Source organism: Papio anubis, chromosome 6 (genome assembly GCF_008728515.1).
Source record: "Papio anubis isolate 15944 chromosome 6, Panubis1.0, whole genome shotgun sequence".
NCBI lineage: Eukaryota > Metazoa > Chordata > Mammalia > Primates > Cercopithecidae > Papio > Papio anubis.
This window is the reverse complement of record NC_044981.1, coordinates 138,367,597-138,394,374: the sequence shown is the minus strand read 5'-3', so window position 1 is coordinate 138,394,374 and position 26,778 is coordinate 138,367,597. Positions and strand designations below refer to the sequence as shown.

Below are 26,778 nucleotides of genomic sequence, written 5' to 3'. Positions count from 1 at the left end.
GCAGAATTAAAAGGTCTCATTTTTCTATTGCTGAGTGTCTATATTCATCTTAGTCATAGCATATTTTATCTTAGTTATAGATATGCAATTTAGATTAATGGTTTAAGTTATAGATATGCAATTTAGATTAATGGTTTATATTATCATTAATAAAGAGAAATAGTTGGTTTCAACCTAAAATTTTTACCTCTTTAAAATAAAATATATTCAAGGTAATATATGGTCCTGTGATCAGATTTTTTAGTATTTTCTAAAGATTTAAATATGAGAATTTATTCTCTATAATTCAGGTTTTTAATAAATAAATAATATTAAAGTGCAGATGGACAGTTACGCTTTTGTGTATTTATTTATGTTTACTTTCCTGATCAGCTACATATAAAGGAAGAACTTTCAGTCTATGAAGCGTATATTCTAAAGAGCTGTCGCCCATGGATGCCAGGGAGAATATAGCCTTTTACATCCTGAGCTTGACTGGCAGACAGTAGTGGTTAAGAACATGGATTCTGGAGTCAGTCACCCTGGGTTTGAATCTCAGCTCCACTACCTATTAGTAGGTGACTTTGAAGAAGCCTTTTAACTTCTCTATGCCCCCAATTCCTCATCTATAAAGAGAATATAATAATTATTCCTATCTCATAAAGTGATTGTGAGGAGTAAGAATTTATGCATAAACAGTGCTTAGCACAGAATGAGTACTATACTAATGTTAATTATTATTATTCACTAATATTCTCAGATTGAATACATTCATCAGAGATGAGGAACAGCAAAGTCTGCCTGCCTTTTAGGCAGCTGTGAAGGTTGAAAATTATCTATAACTTGGAATAGTGAAGTTACAAGTCATTGGGAGTCAGAATTATCTAAAGAAAGGGATTTAGAAGGAATCATAGTCACAAATAAATTCTAGCTGAGGACCTTTCATAGTGGAGGGAAGAAGTGAGGTATAAAAAATTTCTCTTACATTGTCTAATTTTAGAAAATTGACCTGCAGAAGCAGACTGGGGCTAATTATAGAATTCAGCCATCCTTCATAAAAGACCATAAAAATCGGCACAATGTCATTTCATACTCAGTATTTCTTGCTTTATTACAACTCACATTCGCAGGCACGCGCGCGCGCGCGCGCACACACACACACACACACACACATACACACACACATACACAGACATGACATCCAGTAATGAGGTTTCAACAATTTTGAAGTCATTAAGGTACAGTGAGGAGATAAACAGATTGTCATCAAACTTCACTTTTCTGGGAGAACAAGTGATAATGATGGCATCTTTAAAGACAAGAAAAAAATACAAACAGCTTGCTCTCCTCCGAGCTCTGATGCTGTGGTTATAACAAGCTCATGCCTTTGTATCTTTTCAAATATACTCAGAAATATAATGGAATGGAAAGCATATTTCCCAGAAGTTAAGGGAAAAAAAACTACAAGTCAATGGAGATACTAAAATGCCAAGTTTAAGGAATGAAAACATGGTTCTTACAGCACTTGATAGAAATTTTTAGATAATACTTCAAAAAAAAAAAAAAAAAAGCTCTGCATCGGGGCAATTCTCAACAGTCTCCCTTTTGATATTTGACAAATTATCAAATTATTTTTCTTCTCCTACTCTTCTGTTTCTTTAATAGAGTCATCAATGTTGTATTCTCCTTGATGTTTTTTGGCAAGTGTATAATGAGAAAATGTTAATGATATAATAATTTAAAAGAGAAAGTAAGAACTGATGATCTGGATAGAATTAGTTTGATATAAATATAAGGAAAATTCAAGTTCAGAAATATGAGTGATATTTACTAATAAAGAATAGGTGAATAACTCTTAAAGGACTTTTAAAATTTGAGTAGTAAGAGAAGCAATTCCAATCCCCATATTTAAACTTCTCTTTTAGAAGTTGACTGCAAAAAATCTCTAAATTAGCTAACTGTTCTCAACCTCTGCCTACTTAAAGAAAAAAAAAGAAAAAATCAGAAACCACTTGAGCCAATTAATACATATACTAGGAAGAAAAAAAGATATGAAAGACTACCTTCCTTCTTGTAGGAGTGGCTGAATAGAGTCAAAAACCGATGAACATTTACAAATGAGGAGAATTAATACATTTTTTGCTTCTCTTGGGAGCTCAGTGCATTCATAGTTATGATTTTTTTTTTATCTTCATCTTGGGCCCATAAACTGGATGAAATATATTGTCAGGAACTTAAGACCAGCCTGGCCAACATGGCGAAACTTTGTCTCTACTAAAAAATTATACAAAAGTTAGCCAGGCATGGTGGCGCAGGCTTGTAATCCCAGATACCTGGGAGGTTTTGAGATGTGAGAGAATCAGTTGAGCCCCAGAGGCAGAGTTGAGCCCCAGAGACGGAGTTGCAGTGAGCCGAGATTGTGCCACTGCATTCCAGCCTGGGTGACAGAGCCTGACTCCAACAAGGAAAGAGAGAGAGAAAGAGAAAGAGAGAGAGACAGAGAGAGAGAGAGAAAGGAAGGCAGAAGGGGGGGGGAGGGAGGGAGGGAGGGAGGGAGGAAGGAAGGAAGGAAGGAAGGAAGGAAGGAAGGAAGGAAGGAAGGAAGGAAGGAAGGAAGGAAGGGAAGGAAGGAAGGAAGGAAGGAAGGAGGGAGGGAAGGAGGGAAGGGAGGGAAGGAAGTCCTCCTGTCATTATGTAATCATAAAATCCTAAAGCAAAATTATTTAAATGAGTTGATTCAAGATATAAGATTGGAAGTAACTGAAAATAAAAACTAGTTAATCCTTGAGAGCCTAATGTCCTTTAGCAGATGAGTAAGTAAATAAATTGTGGCATCATGGAAGAGTTTTGCTATAATGGCCTCCAACTGATTTTGACATTGAGATGATAGCAAACATAATACAGAGACCTGAGAAGTGCACCTTACTATTATTGCTCTTTAAACCTGCCACACCAGTGTGAACAAGACCAGATTGTTCTGATGAATGATTAGATATGTGAGACCACAAATATGTGGTCCATTTATTTGACTTCATCACCCCCACCTAACAATAAGCCAAGCCCCAGAAAAAAAGTGCTACCTAGCTAATTTACAGTCAATCACAAATGCATGAGTGAGCCCAACCAAATTCAGCAAAAGAACTGCCCAGCTGAACTCAATCCAAAATGTTGACCCAAAAAACAATGAGCAGAAATGAATGGATGTTACTTTAAGCCACTAAATTTTGGTTTTGTGTGTTATGTATCAAAAGTTAGCTGATAAAATTATATTCACATACTTGTAGAATGCCAGTTGGAAATAAAACAATGAATTACTGATAGATGCAGTAGCTTGGATTAATCTTAAAAATATTATATTATGCTCAGTGAAAGAAGCCAGACACCAAGCAATAAGATTCTATTGTATGAAGTTCAAGACCCAGCAAAAGTATTCTATGTTTATCAAAATTAGAACAGGTGTGGTCTGGTGGGTGGTGTAAGGGTTGGGAGAGTGGTGAGGATGAAAGGCCAAGAAGGAACTTTCTGGGGTAGTAGAAATATTCTTGGTTACTCTAGAGAATGCTGATAGTCCAGTTTAAGAATTAATATGCAAAAATGAATTAAGTTGTGCAATATAGATATTGGACAGGGTGCTATAAGAGCACAGAGAGTGAGGAATGCCAATCTGTGCTTTTTGATGTTTAGAAAATATTTCCCTGAGGAGTAACCTTGAAGTAGCTCATGTTTCATGTAGTCATTCACTATATGGTAATAAATGTCTGTCGGACAGAGAAATGCCTTATTCAAAAACACAAAGATATCAAACAGCATGGCATATATAGTAGAGGAACTGCCGGAGATTTAATATGGAAGAGTAAAGGGGAGCCACAAGTGTTGGGACTGAAAGCATAGGCTTGAGCCAAATCATGAATGTGCTTCGATACTTTGCTATCATGTCTTTATCTTATGAGCAAAAAGAGCTATGTTTAGATTTTCAAGCTCTTAGAACCATCCCTCCATCTGACTCTCCAGCTAATGCGAGGCTCACCTTGCTCACCAGCAGTAAACTGAAGATAATTAGTGGCTCACCAATATATGTCTAATATAAGAAGCCCACGCTGGTGTGTAGAAGCATGTGTAAGCAATTCAGAGAACTATAAAATCATGATGAGTCAGAACCACTGAAATGGTAATTAAACGAGTGGGAGGAGCACATGCGTTCTCCTACATGTTCCAGGTTTCCCACAAGTAGTATTAAACTCCTCTGTGGTTTATCTGGTAGCCACTTTGTTTCTTGATGATTTCCAAGCTCTGCTAATTCAAAGCTCAGCAGTATCTTCTGTATCCAGATTTCCAACTTGGAAAACTAGGTGAACTTAATTTTAACTTTTTTTTTTTTTTAAGTGAATGTGAATTCACTCTGATTTTTAGAATCTTATGTTCTCTTTGCTTGAGAGTATTGTCAGTTTTGCCTTTTGGATAAACTAAGAAGACTGTGTGAAAATGAGAAGCATAGGATTTAGGGTCCGTAGGCATGAATCAAGTCTTCTCATTATGTCTGAATCTTGGGACAGCACTATCTAACTTCTCTAAGCCTCTGTTTTTTCATTTAAACATAATAGATGATGACAGAAATTGTCTCCTTCATTTTGGAAAGAATGGATAGCAGAATGGCTGTAAAGATGTTACCACATGCCCAGAATATAGTGAATAGTAATGGCAGATATTACTTTAAATAGTAATCACTGGCATTTCCTTTTCTACCTCCCAGCTGTTACCAGGATGTGAGGGTTGGTTAGATGATTTTGAGGTTTAAGCACTAAAAACAAAAAAGTAATGCACAGAAATACAATTGCAATTTGTCCTAGGTTATATATTCTCAATTGGTAATAATGGTATTGCTAGTAATTAATGAAATCCCTTCATTCTGAGGTTTATGACATTCTGTTCCACCCTTCTCTAGAGTATTCCAGCATTCTCTAGAGTAACCAAGAATATTTCTCATAGCATTGGCTATGAGCTATGTAGAAAGAAGACAATCTAAGATTTATACTGAAAAGAAGGTAACTCAGATGGAAAGGAAGAAAGGGTCACTGAAGAACACCAATTATAGCCAAGTTCTGACTCCAAAGTTATTCAATCCAACTAGATTATACTGCTACACATGGATAGACTTGATGGGCCTTTTAAGTGACACTTCGATTCAGTATCGTGCCTTTTTAAAATTGCTTTGGGGAAAAAACTGGTCTTCAAATTTGTGTCTTCCCCAATCCACATCTTATTCCTCAGGAGGGTTCTTTTTCTTTTCCTGTCTTCACTCCCATTCATCTTCCTTGCCACATACTGCAACAAGTATTTTGCTTCAGAGGCACGCTTTATTGGGTGCTGCATAAAATACCTTTTCATAAGCATAAAGCTTATTCCCACAAATGTCATGGGAAAGGGACCAATTGCTCTAAGGTTCCTACTTAACTATATTTTCAAAACCCTAATAATACATCTGAGTTTATAATAACATTTTAAAGTCATTTTTCTCTCTAGCTGGTTTGTCCTGATGTTTCCATTGTGTTTCACTTTTTCTTTTTTAGTGCAGTGAGAGTACTACTGACATCATTTTTATATAATATTAATCAGTGCATTATTTTTGATCATTGGATATGTGCTGAAGTCTCAGCTGCATTGTATATTCCACACTTTCCTTATCTTCCAATATAGTACCTCTAAAAAGAAGGAAATGTTAACATAGTTTTAGCCCCTTTCGTTTTCCAAACGCACCTATTTAATGCCAGTTATTTTTGCAACTAAGTATTTTAATACAAATAATCTTCTCTACTAGTCTCTACAGAGAAATCTGGCCTTGTATTCCCATTGCCATCACTGGGGCAGCATACTCCCTCCAATGAAATACAAGGATCCTTCTTTAGCCTTGTCTACTAATGTTAGAGAATATCCAATACAGGCTAATTTGTTTTTACAAATACCTTACCTTTTTTACAGTTAATTTTGCTATTGGTACCCTATTATCTCTGAGCAAAAATTATGCTACTTGTACCACTTGCTCCCCAAAGAACTATGTAGTGATTTTGTTCCAAAATTCTGTAGGACAGTATTAATTGTGTACATTTTACAGAATATTTAAAGTTGTACTTTCTGCTTCAAATGATTCATTATGAATAAATCAGAATTCCTTTCACACATTACAAACATACAATCTTAAACTTAGCTTTACCATTAAAATAGTATGGTATTATTGATAGTTGCTTTTTACATTTCCCAATTATTTTCAATGAATAGTTTTGGTTAAGGACTCCCCTATGGCTCTTATCTCGAAACCAGAAGGCAATTTCATGGCAGTTCTATTGCACTAGATTAGCCATTTCTTTGATCATCTCCCAACCGGCACATGTATAGAATGGTTGAACTACTGCTCTCAATACATTTTTAAAAATGAATCTCATATTTAAACCCTGAGAGAGGTATTAACCATGATGACATTTGAATATTATTAGCCATCTTTTGTCCTGCCTGAATTTCTTCTGCTCTGCCCAGTTTACTAATACACCAGACTCCTTTGAACTAGGGTAACTTTTTGATAAGTTTGGACTGAAGAAATCTACCAGTCTCCAGAGACTATTTCATAACAGGAATGATTGGGTAAACCAGTGTTGTCATTTAGTTCAGTCTATTTCCCAACTTAAAGTAGATAATATAAGTTTGCATGTATGTCTGGTTTTATTTAATCTTTTAAAAAGTGTTTAATACAGTCATGCTTGATGATGCAGCAGAATACCTAAAGGCTGGTATTAAGATATGTTTCTGATCCTCTGAAAAGCTTTTCTGACCCAGTAGGCTGTGAACATTCACAATAGCCCTGGAGGCAATCCTCCATGTATTATTGTGGGTTGATAACTGCACCTGGATTATTCGTAGCAGAGAAAATTTGCAGTGTGCTCCACAATAGTCCAGCCAGTGGATTAGTATGAGATAAGAATCATCTGGTAAACAATAGAGATGATATACTAGCCCACATAATAAAATACTTCATATAAAGACCTTCATTAATAATGCTGATGTAATCACATTTGAATCTTTTGCTGAAGCAATCTCAGATTATGTAGATGGAATAAGATGAAAAAGAGCAAGTAAAAATCAGCTGCAACTTAAAATTATACTTTGTGTGTGCATAATATCCTTCTGTTCAAATTCCTATTACAAAAAGCATGGGCTTAGAGCCTATGAATTATGAATTCAGAATAAAATTAGATTATTTAATTTAAATAAAACATACAACCAATTTATGTGGAATGTGAGATAATTGTGGATACAAAAGTCATGTTGCTACTCCTCATTTCTAATCATGTTGGCATAAAGGCACAAAATTAAAATGTGTTTTTGTACTTAAGAAAACAAGCTACTTGGTTTAGATATATTTAAGAAAACAATCTACTTGGTTTAGATATACTTATAATTTATAAATTATAATATGGAGGTTTTTAAACATAAATAAAAGTACCCTAAAATGTAGTATTTTTCAAGTAAACTTTTTATTGTGAGATAAATATGGATCACATGCAATTATATGAAATAAAATGAAAGATTCTGTGTACACTTTACCCAGTTTCTCCAAATAGTAATACATTGCAAAAATCAGTACAGCTTCACTTTTAGGATCTGGATATTGATACAGTCAAGACACAGAAAGTTTTGTCGCCACAGAGATCCCATACATTGCCTTTTATGGCCACATTCACTTCCTTCATAACCCACCCTCCTTAGTCCCCGTCAACCACCAACCTGTTCTCTATTTCTACAATTTTATTATGTCAAGAATGTTCTATAACTAGAATCACATCACATAACATACAACCTTTTTGAGTTGGCTTTTTTCACAAACCTCAATTCTATGGAGATTCATGCAGGTTGTTGCATGTATCAGTCATCCGTTCCTTTTTCTTGCTGAATAATATTTCATGGTATGGATGTACCACAGTTTGTTTAACTATTAACCCACAGAACAACATTGGGGTTGCATCCACTTTGGGCCTATTATGAATAGCGATGTTATACATATTAGTGTACAGGTTTTTGTTGGAACACGTTTTTATTTCTCTGAGACAAAATTGCACTCCTGGGCAGGAGTACAATTGCTAGATCATATGGTAGTTGCATGTTTAGTTTGTAAAGAAACCTCCAAACTGTTTTCCAGAATGGCTGTACATAAACGTTTCCCTGTTTCTGCTTTCAAGATATTTGTTTTTGGCTTTCCTAAGTTTGACTGTCATGCATTGTGGCGTGAATTTCTTTAGATTTATACTGTTTGCGGTTCACTAAGCTTTTTGAATTAGTAAGTTTATGTCCTTTGCCAAATTTCAGAAGTTTTCAGTCATTATTTCTTTGAAGGCTTTTTCAGCGCTGATCTCTTTCTCCTTTCCTTTCAGGACTGCAGTGGGGGGAGAAAAAAGTTAGGTCTTTTGATATTTCCATGAGTTCCTGAGACTCTGTGCATGTTTTCCAGTTTACTTTGTCTCTGTTGCTTAGTTTAGGTAATTTCTATTGTTCAGTCTTCAAGTTCACTGATTCTTTCCTCTGTGTTCTCTACATTTTTCAGTTCTAAATTTTCAGTTTGGTTCTTCCTCACTATTCTGTGTCTTTGCTGAGACCTTCTAATTTTTTAATTTATTTCAAGCATGTTTGTAATTGCTTATTGGAGTATTTTTGCGATGTCTACTCTAAAATATTTGCCAGAAAATCTTAACATCTCTATCACTTCTGTGGTTAGGTTACATTGGCTGTCCTTTCACTCAGTTTGAGGACATCCTCATTGTTGGTATTTTTAGTAATTTTTAATTGAAACATGGACATTTTGGGTATTATGCTATGAGACCCTAAATCTTAATTAAACCTTTCATTTTAGTTGCTTCCTCTGATGCTGTTTTGATAGGAGAAGGAGGGATGCTGACTTATTTCTGCCAAGTGGGGATAGAAGTCCAGGGTTCCCACTTAGCCTCCATTGAGACTCAACGTGGGAAGGGCTTTTCATTAAGTCTGGGAAGCTGTGGAAGGTCCTGCTCCCCACTAGCCTCTCAGTGATACCTCTATATCTGGCAAGAGCCTTATTACTGCTCCAAGGTGGCTTTCACTGATGCCACGGGGGTGGCCAATAGGCCTCAGTACTGCTGGGCATTGGTAAAAGTCCTCATCTTCTACTAAGCTTCCACTGACAACACCCCAGTGGAGAAAAGAGAGCGTCTGCCTCGTTACTGGAGAGTGAGGCTAAAAGTCTGGATTACCCATGAGGCAGTGGGGAAGTCTTGGCTCCCCACTCTTTGTTGCTGTGGTTGGGGAGTGGGGCTACAATTTTTGTGTTTTTGTTTTGTTTTGTTTTGTTTTCTATGATGTTGGCTGAAACAAAGAGGTACTATCATTGTAAAACTTTCTGTCTTGGTAGGCTGCGTTTTCCCTTTTCCCTGGTCTTTTGGCTAGAGACAGCAAGCGTTTACTGGGGCTTTTAAAAAATCTGTACCTGTTGGCATTTCAGAGTTATAGGCTTCTTCAGCTCCAAGTAAGTCTGGTGTATATGAAATAATAATAATAATAATAATAGTAATACTAATAATGGAATTCACCCTCATGTACTTTCTTGAGTACCAAAGACCATAGTTGGTCTGCAACAGTCTTCCTGTGTTTGTTTTATATATATAATGTTCAGGGTTTTTAATTGTATTTAATAGGAAAGATAGGGAAAGGTATCCCTCCCATTACTCCAACTTCCCAGAAGCGGAAATCTAGAATGTAATAGATTAAACACTAAGGTTGCTATATTTTCAGTTATAACAATTAAATCTTTTAAAATACTTACCAAAAGGCTTTGGTTTCATTTTTTCTATTAGCTTCTAAGTGAATTTCTGAGACATACAATCATAATTTGGTTTGTGGATATAAAAAAGAATTTTAATCTGATTTAGTTATAGAGAGAAAATACTTCCTTCCAGTCAGTAATAATATCAAGATGATATGTAATTCCTTATCAGGTGAATTAGAAGTGAACAAATCACATTAGATATATGAAGGTGAAAAGATAAATAAAAATTTTAAAAAATTATACTTAGCTCTGCTTTGAATGACAAAGACTGAAACACTAGAATATTTTGTTTCTTTCACTAGCAGATAATTGTATGTTTGCCTAAGATAGTGCCACAGATCCCTTCCATTATTATTCTAAGCATCTTCACATAAGGAACAAAATAAAATTATTTTCATTTAATTTCAGATACTAACATCTACTCCACCAACATGAGCCTCTATTATCCGCTTTGTGACCCGTTACTTCCCTTTATACACCCCAAGCTTCTCTGAACTGGGCCACTTCCTCCTCCCTAAATGTATCTATTTCTTTCCAGCTCTAGTCTGAGCTCTGCTTGGAAGATGTACTCTCCATCTCTCTGTTCCCCTCTTTATTCCCTTTCAAACCCTCCCACCTCTCAAGGTCTATCTCAAAAGTGCCAAGCACCAACCTACTCTGAGAATGGATTACCAGTTCTTGGAGGAAACAGCACCTTTATTCAGCCTTAAAGAATGAGTTAGTATCCATTAGTTGTTTTTCCTGGTGGGTATTAACTCATTCTTTAAGGCCAGCTTAATACCTGGGAGATGAAATAATCTGTACAACAAACTCCCATGACACAACTTTACCTGTATAACAAACCTACATATGAACCCTAGAACTTAAAATAAAAGTGAAATAAAAAATTAAAAAAGAAGACCTGGGAAGTAAGCAGGCAGTACTGCTGTGTAAAGCTTTATATCCAGCTTAGCAACTCAGAACTCTGTTTTCAAAAACAAATGCAAAAAAAGAATGAGTTAGAATTACTCATTACTGGAGGTGCAAGGCTGAGTAGGGAGGGGAAGGAAGAGGTAGACGGCGTTAGCATTCTTTGTTGGCAGACTGGGGAAATGAGTTGAGGAACAGAGAAGGAAAGCTACCTGATAGATGTCAGCAAGCTACCAACAGCTTTCTACTGACATCAGTTCTGACAAGGACTGGTGAGAAATGAGGCTAGAAAGGAAGTCAAGTATCGCATCAGGAAAGATTTGGGCCCATGAAAAATGTTATACTTTTGTATGGTGTGCTCCTTCAGCACACTATACAAATTTTCATAGAAAATTTTCATAGAAAAATGGCATAGTTCCATTGGCAATTTGGCACACTGGAGGCCCACTGTTTATGACCCTAATCTGGTCTTCACAGCTCTAATTTCCATTGCTCTAGTATAAAGTCGCCAAGCTCTCATCAGATTTAACTACTGCCTCTTACCTAAACACAACCCATATCTTTCCTGCTTGATAATCTCACTCTGGAAAAGCAAATCCCATTTTGCCTGTCATCTGCAAAAATATATATAATGCTTTTCCAAGGGTGTTTGTGAGGCTTAATGGGCTAACACATGAAAGTATCCAGTCTACTGTTTGTTGTCACTTATTAGAGGTACAATTTTCTTCCTTCTTTCTGAATATTTACCTAAATCTACTTCAAATTACAGTTATATATATACCTGCTACAAAATTGCAAACTCCTTAAAGCTAGGACTATATCTCAAACAGCGGCTCTAACCAGGAGAAATTTTGCCTTTTAGAGGACATGTGACAATGTCTAGAAATATTTTTATTGCCTCAATTGTTGACAGTCTTGATTGTAGGATGTTATTGTTTAAACATTGACAACACATAACAGCCTCAATAAAAAAGTATTCCAAACCCAAAATGTCAGTGGTGACTAGAACTCTGCTTTAGTTCATCATTGTAGCCCAGGTAGCAATTAGCAGAGTTGCATATTACAGGAGATTGGATTCTTCTGTTCTCACACTGCTCATAAAGACATACCCTAGACTAGGTAATTTAAAAAGGAAAGAAGTTAAATTGACTTACAGTTCAGCATGGCTGGGAAGGCCTCAGGACATTTACAATCAAGACAGAAGGGGAAGCAAAGACCTTCTTCACATGGTGGCAGCAAGGAGAAGAATGAAAGCAAAGGAGGGAAAAGTTCATTATAAAACCATCAGATCTTTTGAGAACTCACACACTATCATGAGAACAGCATGAAGATAACTTCTCCCATGATTCAGTTACCTGCCACTGGGTCCCTCCCACAACCCCTGGGGATTATGGGAACTACAATTCAAGATGAGATTTGGAAACACAGCCAAACCATATCAGAGACATTCAGAATTGTTAGAAATAATTTGAAACCCCTCTCTATAGGTAAATTTTATAAATTGCCACTGGGGAGGTAAAATTAAATTAGAAATGTGTACTGTATAGGGAAATTGGAAGATAGCAGAGTTTATGAATCTTGATTAATTTGGGGAACACAAATTTCCATTTGTAGTTAGAGGTGACCAATTTAAAAGCTAAAGTTCTCTTAATCAGCAAGCTTTTGTAAAAAATGCAGCAGGATTTACTTTTATATCAAAGGAGCTCCCCAGATAGTTAAAGAATGAAAATGAATATAATTAAAAGATCATTGGTAAGCAGAATGCAGTGCCTTAGCTGCATTCTGGGAGAGTACACTTAATAATCAAGAATCTACTGACACTTTAATGAGAAGTTTAAACTTATTGGCCATGAATCTCAGAATGTATCGATGCTTATTACCTAGATATTCATTTCAAAGAAATGAAGTGATGAGTAAGAATTTTTTTAAAACAGTTTGTAATTAGGACAAATTGCTTTACAAATAATTTAATAAGCATTTAACACTGAAAAGAAGAGGAAAACTACTGATAAACCTGTAACATTTAGCCACATATAGTAAGAACTCAATGTGGAGGAAGAAGTGAAGCTATAAGCAATACCAAGGAGATTTAACCACACCCATAAGCTCTTTACCTAGACACAGCCAGATCCAAGTACCAATGTCAAGCACCCATGGGACTGGCTCACTCCATAAAAAGAGCATCTTCATGGGTCCTGGTGGATGAAAGATCAAGATGTGTTAGTATACTCTCTATTTTTCCAGTACTCATGAAATCCTCAAATCACTATGTGATTTGAGTTTGGATAAATCAAAATCTTTGCTAAAGCCAAATAGGAGACATTGGTTTTTAATTAGTACTCTGAACTTTAAAAATAAGTCCCATAAAAACAAAGACCTTGATGATTCTATTATATAAAGAAGTGGTTCTTACTATCACTATCTTATTGCCAATAGCAACATATAATTCAAAGAGAAACATGCTGATTTGATGAGTTTTCTAAAATATTTCTTAAAAAGAAAACTCAGTCTTCTGATATAGCATCAGTGGTATTTATTTTTGACTCTCTATGATGTATACTGGTGCAGATACTACAGTTGGGGGTACAGAGGGCCGAGAGTATCCATTCCCTCTCCTCCAGGATCTAAAAACAAAAGTGTATGAAGTGTTACATAAGTCTTTTTCCTTCAACTCTGCCTCCCCAAATGTGGTCACTGCTGCTTCCTCTATTGTCCAGGAATGACCGCTGTTTTATCCTATGCCAGTTCTTTTTGGAAGATAACTAGAATCTGCCAGAATGTGTTTTCTCTCTCAAGTCCAAATTAGGGACTTGAAAGTTTCTTTTCACCAGAGACCGCTTTGTCTCCTAATAGTTCTGCGCTCATTAAATACCTATTAGTGTAGCCTTTGACTTAAGATGTTCCACTCACATCCTCCAGAAGATCACTATCTGTCACCTAATGAAAAACAACTTCATTAGGCTTGTCGCGGTAGTTCCTTTTTCTCCCGTGCTTTCACTTCCTGATTGAAGACTGCAGCTTTTCCTAATGTTTTCTTCCCCACACTAAATATTATTGTGTGGGGTCGGTCCTCAGCCAGATCAATGTCTGTCTGAAACGTTGTTGTGAATAATCTTCATCACTGTTTTAAGGACATACCTTTAAGGATTCCTCCAAACTAGATCAATTTGCAAAAAAAGAAAACAGATAGTCTTCTACTTATCCAGAAATTATATTTGTTTCTTTTGATTAGTGTTCATAAATTGAGTAAATAAATATTGTACTAGAAGGAAGGAATACAAAAACACCCAATCTGAAAAAATAGAGAGGTCAAATGACTTTGTTGTGCTCCTTTACAAGCACACAGACCTTTTTGTAGTGTTTCAGAAAAGAGAATGTGATATGTGTAATGCCATATTCAATGCATTTTGATGATACTCCCTACTTATAGGTGTCCATCTCATTACTTCTCTGTAGCATATTGTCTTAATCATACTCAGTATGCTCTGGTTCCTGTTACAGATCTGAGTCTTCCTTACTTACAAAGAGCCCATGCAACAAACCACAGAATCACCTTAATGTTTTTCCCTCAAAGCATTTTTCTGATGGTCTGTGAGAGTCTATGTTTTAGAATCTTAGGTACTGAGCTAATGAAAAGTAAACTAGAAGTTGATTGGCACAAATGCAAATGTTAATCCATTAGTGAATCGTCATAAGTCTTTTTCTGTACTGAAAATAATTTGTTTTAGATTGCTTGGCAATTAACAAATCTTACACGTAAACACAGGTCGGAGAAAAACAGAGTGATATGTTTATTTACAACACAGATGAGCATCATTTGAATCAGGAGTCCACACTGGAGTCAAGATCCAGTCCAATGAGCCATGTTGGAGCCCTAAGTCTGGTTGTAAACTGCCTAACTTTGAAAAGTCACTCCCCAGTGAGGTCTGGTTTTGGTGCCTTTGTCTGATGTCTAAAGCATCTCTGTTTTGTTTCAGCTGGCAGGTTTCATCTACGCCTGTTATGTTGTGAAATGTATAACTGAAGAAGAGGACAGCTGTAAGTATTAAAGCTCTATTCTGTTTCTTTCAAATTCAAAGCATCTTCTTTACTGCCTCCTACCTAGCCTTCCTAGTCCTCAGACAAGATCCCACAACACAGCATTAGAATGGAGAATAAGCCTTTTGTGCCCATCAGACCAAAGTGTTTATCATAACGGTATCCAGCAAAGTGAAGAATGGAGAAGCACCCATTTTGAAAACATAACTTCTTTCTTTTCTTTGAAGGGCTTTTAAAAATCCTTTCCTCTTATAAAAAATTCTAGTAGGGAACAGAGAGGGGAGATTGGAGATGGAAATGATTTTAAAATGTGGCTGACTTGACCGTTCTCTTTTTATGATCCCTTTATTAGGCATTGATAACTAACCAGTTTCACCCAAGACTACAAATCCCCAAAATCAACAATTTGTAGTAGTTGCTAAGATTCTTATGGAAACTGACTTCAGATTAATTCAGAGAATTGTCTTTGGGAAATCAAATGTCCATCTGTCCTTTTCGTTCCTACTATTTGATACAAATGACTAGAACTCTAACTATGTCAAAGGCTCAACATTGAGACGTATTGCTTGATCCAGAGTTTAGATCACAGTACACTCTTACAATCCTCCCGGGGCTCTGTCATTGTCTGCTCTCCAAAACATGGAGGGTAGAAGGTTTTATTCCATCCCTGCCCCTAAGGATCTAAAATAGGAGAACTGGGGAAAGTACTTCTATTCTCTGTGGGTACTATAATGGATAATTGCCCATATAGTTACATTTACTCAGAGGAAAAATCAGAATTGGGAATCATTTTTCTTGGTTTCAAAAAATATTTATAATATTGGGTGTTTGAAACACTAAGGAAAGAGGAAGGTGAGAATCTGATGATTTGAGGAAAACATCCAAAGATAAATATATGTTTCTTCTTCCCTTTCCAATTATACTAGAAAGGAAGAGGCAATATCAAGTGATTAATTTAGAAGAGGCACTTTTCAATCATACTTATACATGATATAAAATCAGAAGTATATAGTTTATAATTTATTTCATATATAAAAGGAAAAATGGTCCTTTCAATAAATAAGCGTTTGTAAAATATTCCTTAGTGTTTTAAGTGCTATGTGAGCCTTTGGAGATTTTAGGATGATTCACACATAATATTTTACCTCTAGGAACTTGCCAACTAGTAGGTAAAACAAACATATGAGCAAACAAGTATGAAACTCTGTAGTGCATGCTGTGGGTAAAGAGAAGAAAGAGATCAGGAGAAGGTTCATAGAGAACACTTTTGAGCTTGATCTCAAAAGATGAATAGATCTTTACTGTGTTGCCGGTATGGAAGCGAGGGGTGGTCCCAGGCAAAAGGTGAAAAAGCACATCACGGCCAGATTAATGTGACTGAATTTGTTTCCTGTGCTACAGGTAGACAGCTGGAGAAAATTGGAAAAACATGTGTGAATGAGATAGTAGAAAAGTGGGTATGAAAGATTAAGGAGTTTGAGCTCTATATAATACAATCACAGATCAAAGGGCAGATAGCTTATAAAAAGAGAATAACATAATCAAAAGCGTTCTTTAGAAAAAATACATTAGCATCATTATAAAGAAGAGACTCAAGAGGGGGAAAGATTAGGGAAGAGAACTAGTTAAGACACCATGAAAGTGAGACATGAGATAATGTGAATCTGGACAAGGATCGGTATTGGAGATAGAGAGGATAGGTGTGCCATGAGACATGCCAAAATGACATGATTAGTGGGCAGTGGTGGGTACTGTGATAAGGGAAAAGGAGGAGACTGTTAGATTCCTGGGTGTCTGATGCAAGTGAATGGGTAGATGGAATTGCCACTTGGGAAGAAAAATGGGAATAAGATCACTAGTTCAGTTTGCACAGGTTGAGTTTGAAGTGCCTAGCGCCTATATAAGAGAAGACATCCAGTAAGCACTTGCCTTATACAGAAAAGATTTATTCAAAGATTAGAAAGGGCAAAATATATATGGATTTTAAAATGCGTGGACCACATACACTATGTAAGTTCGTTGAGATATTACCATTCAGTGTCTGTGTGCCAAATCCCTGTTGGAGGGGAAGTCCCCAGTTAATTTTCATATGGAAGTTGGGCTTTCTCTGGGCTATGTTGTTTGATTTCATTTCACAACGATACCAGTGCATTTTTATCTTCAGACAATACTTACTGACATACCATGTCTCCTACATGCATAATCAGCATTTCCGCAGAATAGCACCTCTCAAAGGAGATCTCAGAAATGCTAGTTCCATAAGACATACTGCTAAAAAAAAAAAAAAAAAAAAAACTTCCAAAGCCAAGTAAGGTTGACACTGAAAATTTAGAATGCACATTTATATATTAACATTTCTAAGAGTACTGCCAGAAAGAAGTATGTCCATTTTTTTTTTTCTAACCCACAGTTTTGTTTTAACTATATTACCTTGAGGCCAGACACAGATCAAAGAGAAGAACTAGAAAGAGTTCTACGGCTTGATGATACCCACAGTTCCCCCGGGAGAATACCACATGCCCCACAGCGGCAGGAGTGGGGTCAGTCAGGAGGCAGAGAGAGAGCGGAACCTTTAGTTCGAGTCCTACAAGAAAAAATGGATGAGGCCGGGTAGGAAGGTTTATTAGGACAGGTTAACTGTGTTACAAAGTGGTGCCCCATGAAATTCATGTCCACTGTGACTGTTAACGCATAGGTTTAGGGCTATCTAAAGTCTCCACATGTTTTTTGGAGGTGAGTCAGGGCTTACTTGGAAACAGCTAGTGGTCATTTTGTAGATGTTAAAGCATCAATTTATAGAAATTAAAAGTATTATTAATGCAAGTCTCCCAAAATATTTGAACACAGGACTCCTGTTTTTCACCAACCCCACTCCCCGCCGCCGGCCGCCTCTATAAAAAAGCACTTAATATTCCGGAGAATTCTTCTAAGGGAATTCTGCGCTAAACCAAGTTTTGGCCAAAGCGATGTAAATTCAAGGAGATTCAAAGTCACTAATATCTGTTGGAAGATCAAGTTATCTCTCAAGCATCTAATAAGCTTTTTCCCCCAAAAGACTCCAAAAAATAACATATATGTCTTTATGTGTATCTTGACCACAACACCACATCTGCCTTTATTAATCCATAACACAAGTAGACTTCTCAAAGACAAGTTTTATCATGTTAGTCTTATTGCTCAGTGGGCAAAATATGAACTCTTTTTAAAATTTTTATATACAAGTAGACTGAGGCTTATCTCAGATGTTCATGGGACTAGTAAACAGGTGGGAGGACATGCTCATTTGGACTGGCTCTCTGTCCAGTGATCTTCAGTGACTTTCGGTTAGGTTCATTTACTTGTTGTCATTCACACCTAGACAGTTATGAGTATCTTTTGGTTACAGTGCTTTGGGTTGATATTCTCCATATATTATCACTTGCCTGATGTCCATCCTCAGACACTGCCTGGACATATGACTTCCAATCCATCAAGTAAACTAGGTTTGACTTTTCTGTGTAATTTTGGTAATTATATTATAAAAATTATCCCGATCCTTAAAAAGTTTGGTGAAAGGTTAAAATAAAACCACTCTCAAACAAACCCTGAAACTTGGGAGGGGTTTAATGTACATGCAAACACTGAGAGGGTCCCTATGTGCCTATTTTTACCCACTGTGGATTTGCAATAACGCATCATTATTTGCAATGAAGCATAGTGTCAGGAGTAGGTGCTAGCTACCTGCTTGCCAAATTGGTTAAGTTTCCATTATTAAGAGCCTTATAAGGAACAGAGGACAGCTTTGGTTCTGTAGCTAGTGTGGAGATAAGGGCCCAATGATGGCAACTGGATAAAATATTCTTGAAGTCAACATGAAGCTAATCAGTTATGTGCTCAGTTCTGATACCTCAGCCTCACAGCAACAGGTGTATCCAGGAAACTTCAAAGGAAAGAGGCAGAAACCTCCAGAAAGCAATGGAGAGGATTTGAGCTCAATGCGCAAAGACTCAAGCCTAGACTCAATGAAATAGCAGTAAATCGTCATTGAAACAGAGAGGCTCATGAACATCAAACACCTGAGAATTTTTTCCCTTATGTATCCTTTTAAGCAGTATCTCATTACTCTTCTAGAGTCCAGTTTGATTAATATTTGTAGAGATACTGTTTTAGTTCCCTTGGGGTACTATAGCAAAATATTATAAGTAGGATGTCTTATAAATGACAGAAATTTATTTCTCACAGTTTTACAGGCTGGAAAGTCCATCAAGGCACCAGAAGATATGGCTTCTAGTGAGGGCTGGTTTCCTTGCTCATAGGTGATACCTTCTTGCTGTAACCTCACATGTGAAAAGGGGCAAGGCAGCCCTCCGGGGCCTCTTTTAAAAGGTTAATAATCCCATTTCTGAGGGCTCCACTGTCGTGACATAACCACTTCCTACAGGCCCTACCTCCTAACACCATTATGTTGGTGATTATGTTTCAAAATACGAATTGGGGAGGGACACTAACATTTAGATCATAGTAGACACTATATTGCAAGGGTTTTTGTTTTTTTCCATTGAAAAAAAATCTGGACCTTGAAGTTTACATCTCTAACCCTTTAGTTATCTAAGCCGGAGCCACAGCTTGGCAGGCCAGAGGGTTGTGCAGACTCACAGGGCACCACTGCCATCTGCTGTGCCTACCAGGAGATGACAGCCACCCTCAGAGCAGAGATCCCAAATTAGATGTGACACTCCCGCCATGAGTTAGTCAGCTACGGATGCCATAAAAACATACAACAGACATAGTGGCTTAAAGAACAGCAATTTGCTTTCCAAAGTCTAGGTGTTAGAAACCTCAGGTTTGGTTTATCCTGAGGCCTCTTTCTTTGTCTTGTAGACGGCACTTTCTGTTGGATTGGGGCCCTATCCTTATGACCCCATTTAACCTTCATTACCTCTTCAAAGGGCCAATTTCCAAGTACAGTCAGGCATATTAGGAGTTAGACCTTCAACATATGAATTTGAGGAGGATCACAATTCAGTCCACATCCAAATACACACACATGCACACACACTCCACGTGTGTCCTGGACATTTGAAAATATATGTGGGGCACAGATTGAGGATAGATGCAGCTCACTGGCCCATCAGATGCCTGTGGGTAAGAGGCTTCAGGGCTGTGTTGCTGCCAGGTCAGCTCCATACTCACTGCCACCAGGCAGGAATTCCCGCTCAGCATCTCCTGCTGTGGGGTGATCCGCCTCTAGATGAGTAGCTTCTCACCAAGATAAAAGCTGAGGTCCCTGCTCTAGAGGATGTGGCTTGACCTTAGAACCCTATTTGAGTGGGCTACCTTCACAACATACTTTTATATATTTGTTCATGAAAAGGCAGTGATACATCTTGGGAGAAAAGGCTTTCTCCAGGAAAGCAGGCATCTGGCTGTGCTGTCTTTGTGGCAGGGCTCTCTGCTGTCTCATCTGTCACCAGCCACGCAGAGTTTTCCTTATGGCCTCCCGTCTTCTATTCCCCTCTGCTTGTTCTCTTCTACACTATTCTGTGAAAGAAAGAAAATGTTTGGAGATTCCTGGTCGGGTGTGCCTTTTATTATAAATGTAGCTCTTCTGTCTCACTTCATCCTCGGGTTTTCCCCACTGCAGTCAGATGCCCACTCACAGTGATAGAACCAGAAATTGTCCTCGGTGCTTAATTAGCATTATTAGATGTGACAATTAAAAGGAAGCCATGCAGCCATGGCAAATATTGCTAATCCATGATAGCAAAAAAAAAAAAATCATATGACTTCTCAATTTTTATTATGTGTTCTTGTAAATCATTGGTTTAATAGTTAAACTAAAACTAAATGTTGGTCTTCTAGCAAATGGGTTCATTTTACTAAGCAGTCATTCTCTTTGCTGAAAGAGATTCAGTGTATTTGCAAATGTTGTTAAATGTTGAAATCATCTGGAAAGAGACATGGAATATCATTTAAAAAATAATATCCTAAGGGACTTATTTTGAAAGCAATGCTGAAAAATGAATTCAAGATGCTTAAACTTGGAGTTAGACACATGCACATTTACACCAGCCAAGCACAAATGTGTCAAAACCTGTCCCGAATTCCTCAAAATCAACTGGCCTTGGGATAAAAGTCACAATTGATTTATTGAATCTTTCATTTGAAAAGAAAACCACAGGAAATTATTCACTTCTCTGGGGCTAATAATTTTCTGTTATTTTTGTTTGATTTTTCTTCTAAAACCTGCTGGCCTACACGTCTGTGTATTGAATTCCATTCTGTATGTTTTTATCATTTCTCCAGTTTGTCAGGATCATTGAATTTGAATGCAGTTCTCTGAGCACAATCTTACACTCTCAACCATAGGGGTGGGTAAACATGGGAGCAGGGAGAACTATTTCCCCTTGAAAAAAATATCTGTTACTTCCTGTCTATAAGGGAATGCAGAAAGCATAGACAATACAGATAAATAAAAAAGGAAAATTAAAATAACCTCATAATTCTGGGTTCTGATACTCAGTTCAAATTTTGGTATATTATGTGCCTGCCTGCCTGCCTTCTTTCCTTCTTTCCTTCCTTCCTTCCTTCCTTCCTTCCTTCCTTCCTTCCTTCCTTCCTTCCTTCCTTCCTTCATTCTTTCCTTCCTTCCTTCTTTCCCTTTTTCCTTCCTTTCATTCTCTCTTCTTTTCTTCCTTTCTTCTTATCTATCTATCTATCTATCTATCTATCTATCTATCTATCAATCATCTAACTGCATTCCTCCCATCTGATCGTTAGGGCTATTTCATACATTCTGTTTGGTAGTCTGAGCTTTCTTTCACGTTTATAAATCACTCTCCAAACATAACCTAAGAGGAGATGATAAGAAGTTCAGAAAAGTTGCCAAGTTCCTGGCTGCCAGGTTGACAGGCAAAGTTGTGAGAATATGTTTATTTTACTTATCTGGCATCATACTGAAGCAATCAAATAAAATGTAACATAATCTTAGTATCTCACTAATTTATCTTCTCTTTATAACATTTGTCTTATGAATTTGATGGTGACTGAGTGAACACATTTTCTCCACATCTGCCAGTTTCCCCACTAAACCAAAACTTGGTCTTTATTTTCTCATCTCTGAACAGGATCACAAAGCCTGAAGACCCAGGCTTTGCACTCCACTAATCTCTCACTGTGCCTACAGAATCCCAGTGGGGCCAAGGTGAAAAAAGGTGTCATCTTTCACCTTTCCTTCCCATTCCCCCCAAACCAAAGCACAGAAGTTCTGCATTTATTTAATTTTATATCTGTTTGTTCTGTTTATGATTTGTTTTGAATTATGAGTTGTACAGGGTTTAAAATGATGGAAACCAGCCTACTGCTCTATTTCAGCACTTTAATTTTATAGGCCAAGGAAGATCAAATGACTTGCTCAAAGTCACTAACTCATTCATGACCTTCCAACATTCAAATGCAGTACACACTCACTCACTCAGGATGGAAGAATAATAAGAGACATCATCAGGATTCACCCCTGTCTTGTTCCCTACTGTATGCTTAGCATCTACCATATCCCCAACCTAGAAAAGGACTCAGGAAGTATTTGAAAAATAAATGAATGAATCAATTAGATCTCCACAAACATTTCTTGACCTATACGGAAACTGCCAAGGAAATATGACATCTCCTTAGAATTCAATGTATTCTAAGTAAATGAATAAGTAATTTGAATAAAGTGCCTATCATTTTCTAAACAAGAGGAAGAAAGATGTGCTGCTATATATAAAACTAAGTGATCAACACCTGAGACAGATGGTACATATGAATTTTCCTCCTGTCAATCAAATTCAAGTTCCTATTAGTGACAACAGCATTCTCCAACAGTGATACATGTAATAATTTTCACATTGTCTCCCCAGATTGGTGAACACTGGTTTGTTTTTCAGCCTTCTATTAAATTGCTCCCTCTTGTGATCATCTAACAGAAAACACATAAACTATATTTTTAAAATTATATATTCAGGTCAAAACTGAATCTGATTCTTCAACATTCACTTCTTATTTTCTCTCTTTTCTCATAATATCGTATCTCCTCCATTATACTATATTGCTTTTCACTGGTACACACACACACACACACACACACACACACACACAAGGTTCATCTTTAAATAAATCTGATATTTCCAAGTCAAGAATATGAGGGGAAAGAATCTGATTCATTCTCTCTCCTCTGTTAATTAGGAACAATCAGAGCTTTGTTTCTACAAAACAATATAGAGGTAACAATATTCAGATAAGCAAAGGAGGGCCTTTAACTGGGGTGTAACAAAAGAGGTATTTTTTATGCAAAGAATATTTCTGACAGGGTGAACTGAAGTTATCCAGCAGATGAAGAATACTGATGTTGTTTTAATAGCCTTAATAAAAAAGAAAGCATGTGACTTAAAGGAAGAGCAAGTAGTGACATTTATAGAAATGAATGAACAAAAACCTTTGATTTTGCTGACTCTGCTTCTTCCAGTGGTGCAGACCCCCACAGCCTACCAGCAGTGGGTGTCGTGGACTAACTTCCTCACCATCTATCTCTAATTTCTCATGGATAATGACATGAGAAAGAAAACATTCAAGTAGCAGAAAAGTGAGGTGATTTTTGCAGCAGAATGTTGACATACACGCTCACAAAATGAAGTCGCTGGGATCCTTTAGTTCCATCTCCAAAGAACAAATGAGAGCAAGACAAAGAGCTGGCACAGGAAAATGAAGTCTCTTTAAAAGCCCTCCAAATCAGAGACAAGCTGAGAAGATGACATTCAAAGTTAGACTCTTGATGAATGATGTTGGCCGTTGCCCACTTCCTTATGCCCAGTTCTGCTTTAGTTTTAGAAGTGGCATCTCTTAGAAACAGAAGGCTGGGCTCAGAGGTCTCCTTCTTAACAGCAGGAGGACTAGGAAACACTAGATCTCTAAGGATGGCCACCAGGTATGCAGAACGAAAACATCTGAGCGAAGCAGCCTTACCCCTAGCTACTGAAAGAGCGCCTTGGAAATAAGTGAGCTGGAGACAAACCCTCAATCCTATGTGACATTTAAATGAGGCTGCTCTGGCAGAAGATACTCAGGGAGGCCTCCGCTATGATTGGTTGGCGTTGTGTGTCAGGAAATGAAAGAGAAACAAACTTAAAACTCACAGGAGGTGCGGTTTGTTTAAATAATAGAAAGTAATTAGGCTGAAGACAAAAATCAGTGATGGCATTTTATAATTACGATTAACTTAAAGTTTAATTTCCTTTGGTGCTAAAATCTTACTTAAAACATTTACCGGGAAAGGAAATTAGGATGTTACTATCAAGAGGCATAAAGTGCTTCTGGGAATCCATGCCTATTATCACTTGAAAATTAGGTTAGGGCCAAAGTGGGGATTTCAATTCATTTTTGAATATAATAAATGGTGACCAGACCTCAGAGTCAGCGGGGTTGGCAGGGGCAGGCAGTGTAACATTTGCATTTGCTTGTTTGTTTGTTTGTTTATAGGATTCATTGCAAATATTTTCAACAAAGAGTGTAGTTTATACATTAACAATCCTGCTACAAAATGAAAATTGGATATGGATTGCTGCCTTTGTAACTAATGAAGCTGATGTTAAAGGAATTCCCAAATGTGGCACTGCAAAGGGAAGCACATAGTCACACATCCATACACCTTCACCATTGAATTAAATGGAACAGGGGACAGTATTTCTGTTGGCTCCAAACCCGTCAACCCGACTCTCCTCTCCAAGTCCCCAACTTTTTCATCATTCTGTTTTCCCATTCATGCCTCAATTTCCAATTTCCATTTTCAGCAACTAATCTTTCTGGAAACTCACTTAGTAAAATCAATGCATAATAGTAACAAGCAGATGGAAATAACTCCTTTGCACTGATTTTTTCCATTCATTTTGCCTTTGTGGATTTGCTCATTTTAAATATTATATTGCTAACATTCGTGTGTGAACTAATCCCAGAAATATGGAATTGTGTATAATCATAAAGTTATGAAGAGTATTAGTGGTCACCTACTGTAATCCCCTAATTTTACATTTAAGGAAAGGGACACTCAAATTGACTTGCTCAAAGTTAAACAATCATTTAGAGGCAGAACTGGGAGCAGAACATCGATGTCAAGATTCGAAGAATACTTTCCATGTCACTTCACTGCGATACCTGAGACAGATTCTTTTAACAAATATTTATTGAGCAACTACTGGGTGGTAGGCTATGTGTTGTCACTAGGGATAAAGCAGGGAACCAAACAGATACCATCTTTGCCTTTATGGCGCCCACAATCTGTCACACAATTTACAAGACAAAGAGAAATTATAGTAAAGCGTGATGAAAGTTCACACAAGGAAAGGGGATGGAGGTGCCATGGGAATGATCCCAAGAAGAACTCATGCAGTTTAGAAGATAAGAAAATTCTTCACTGAAGACATGATGATTCAGCTGAAACCTAAGGAATAAATTAGATGTAGAACTTAACAAAGACAGGCATGCCTTTTTTAAAAGGCACTACTTTTCGGATCGATATTGACCAAAAGTACACCATAAGTCACACAGGAATGATCTTAAGTTCTTTTAATGAACTCGATATAGGAAATCTAGTTTCAGCTTTCCCAAATACCAATAAAAATGTTAGAGTAACTGTGGGACATTCTCTTTCCTGAAATTGCTACTGTTGTTCTAAGGAGATGATTAATTTAGGCTCAGGAGTTTTGTGATTTTCATTTCTGGAGGCTGTAAAATGATACAAAGATTATGTTAGCAAAGATTACAAGGTAAAGAATATGTCTCTAATAGGTAATTACAGCACGCATGTTTTATTTTTTATTTCCCTAAATATGCATATGTTAATGTACCCACAACCCTAATTAAAATTCCTACATTTAAATGGGCTGTAGATTCTAAATATATTCTGGATGTCAGCTGAGAAGACATACCCAATCATGTCTAAAAAGCTCACCTATAGCTTGTAATAACTGCTCCTTCCAATTTCTGAAATCTGAAAGACATGTCGTATATAATTGAAAGCAATTCTAACAGGGGAAAACAAAATGAAGACTGGAAAATCTAATCCATCCAAATGGCATGGCACAAAGTGAGCGCAGGCACATTTAAGGTGAAGCTGCCTTAGTTATTTCATCATAATCTTCATTACATGCTTCTCTACATTTACTGAAAGCCTCAAAAGATATCGGATTCATAATTTTCTGACTCTAGCTTTATAGTTTCTCCACCCTGTTAGTTCTCATCTCCCTCATCACTACTCCCTTCATCTGCCACCTTCATTCCCTTCATCATGGATCACCTTCATTTTGGTGGAAAGAGGCTTCTCTAAGATGCCCAGTTCTGAATTTTCTGCCTGACTGTAAACACCTACCTATTATTTTTCCTTGTTCTCCTGCCTCCCTCTTGGAAAAAGTTTTCTTCACCCTTATTTGGAAGCTTCCCTCCACCTGAACCTATGTTTTTCTCATGCTTTGGGTCTTCCTACTCATTATCTATCTCCAGGATTAGCAAAGGCAGCAGTGTTCTTGTCAGCATCCTTGGTTTCCTTCCTTGCTTGTACATCCTTTACGCTTGGATTTTCAACATCTGTTCCTGACAATGCCCAGATTCAATTTCTCCGCTTCTAATCCTGGGTGATTGCTCATTGCTGGAGAAAGTAACTAAACCCAACAGCAAATGTGTACTTGCTACACTCAGCTGGGTGTTGTCTCCAGCTCAACCATGCTTTCATTCATCTGCGTTTGACAAAGAGGCACTCTGGCCACGGGACCTGTTCCACACCTTTCCAGGATCCTTAAACCGAGTACTGAAACCTGAAAAAGTCAAATCTATCAAACAGAAACTTCTTTGATTTTCCCTCAAGAACCTCAACAAATCTCTACTGGCAATTATTCTTTTGTCTTCTTGCAACCCTGCCCAAACCTGAGAGGAACAGGTAAGCTTCTCCTCTACAAAGTAATCCATCCGCCAAGCTTTGGCCTGTCGTTTTGCCTGATCCAGGA

The 26,778-nt window shown here is 37.2% G+C and overlaps 1 protein-coding gene across 5 annotated transcripts in view; it reads left to right on the top strand.

The window, feature by feature from the left end:
* The window catches only part of NKAIN2 (sodium/potassium transporting ATPase interacting 2), a 1,050,385-nt gene that overhangs the window by 1,005,027 nt on the left and 18,580 nt on the right, over positions 1-26,778 (top strand). For all 5 annotated transcript variants that reach the window (XR_004184591.1, XR_004184593.1, XR_004184592.1 and 2 more), the window contains one exon: positions 14,707-14,767. Coding sequence is in view for 2 of the 5 variants with exons in the window: in XM_009206175.4 (XP_009204439.2) it covers positions 14,707-14,767 (61 nt within the window). In the remaining 3 variants the exon portion in view is untranslated. The remainder of the gene's footprint in view (positions 1-14,706; positions 14,768-26,778) is intronic.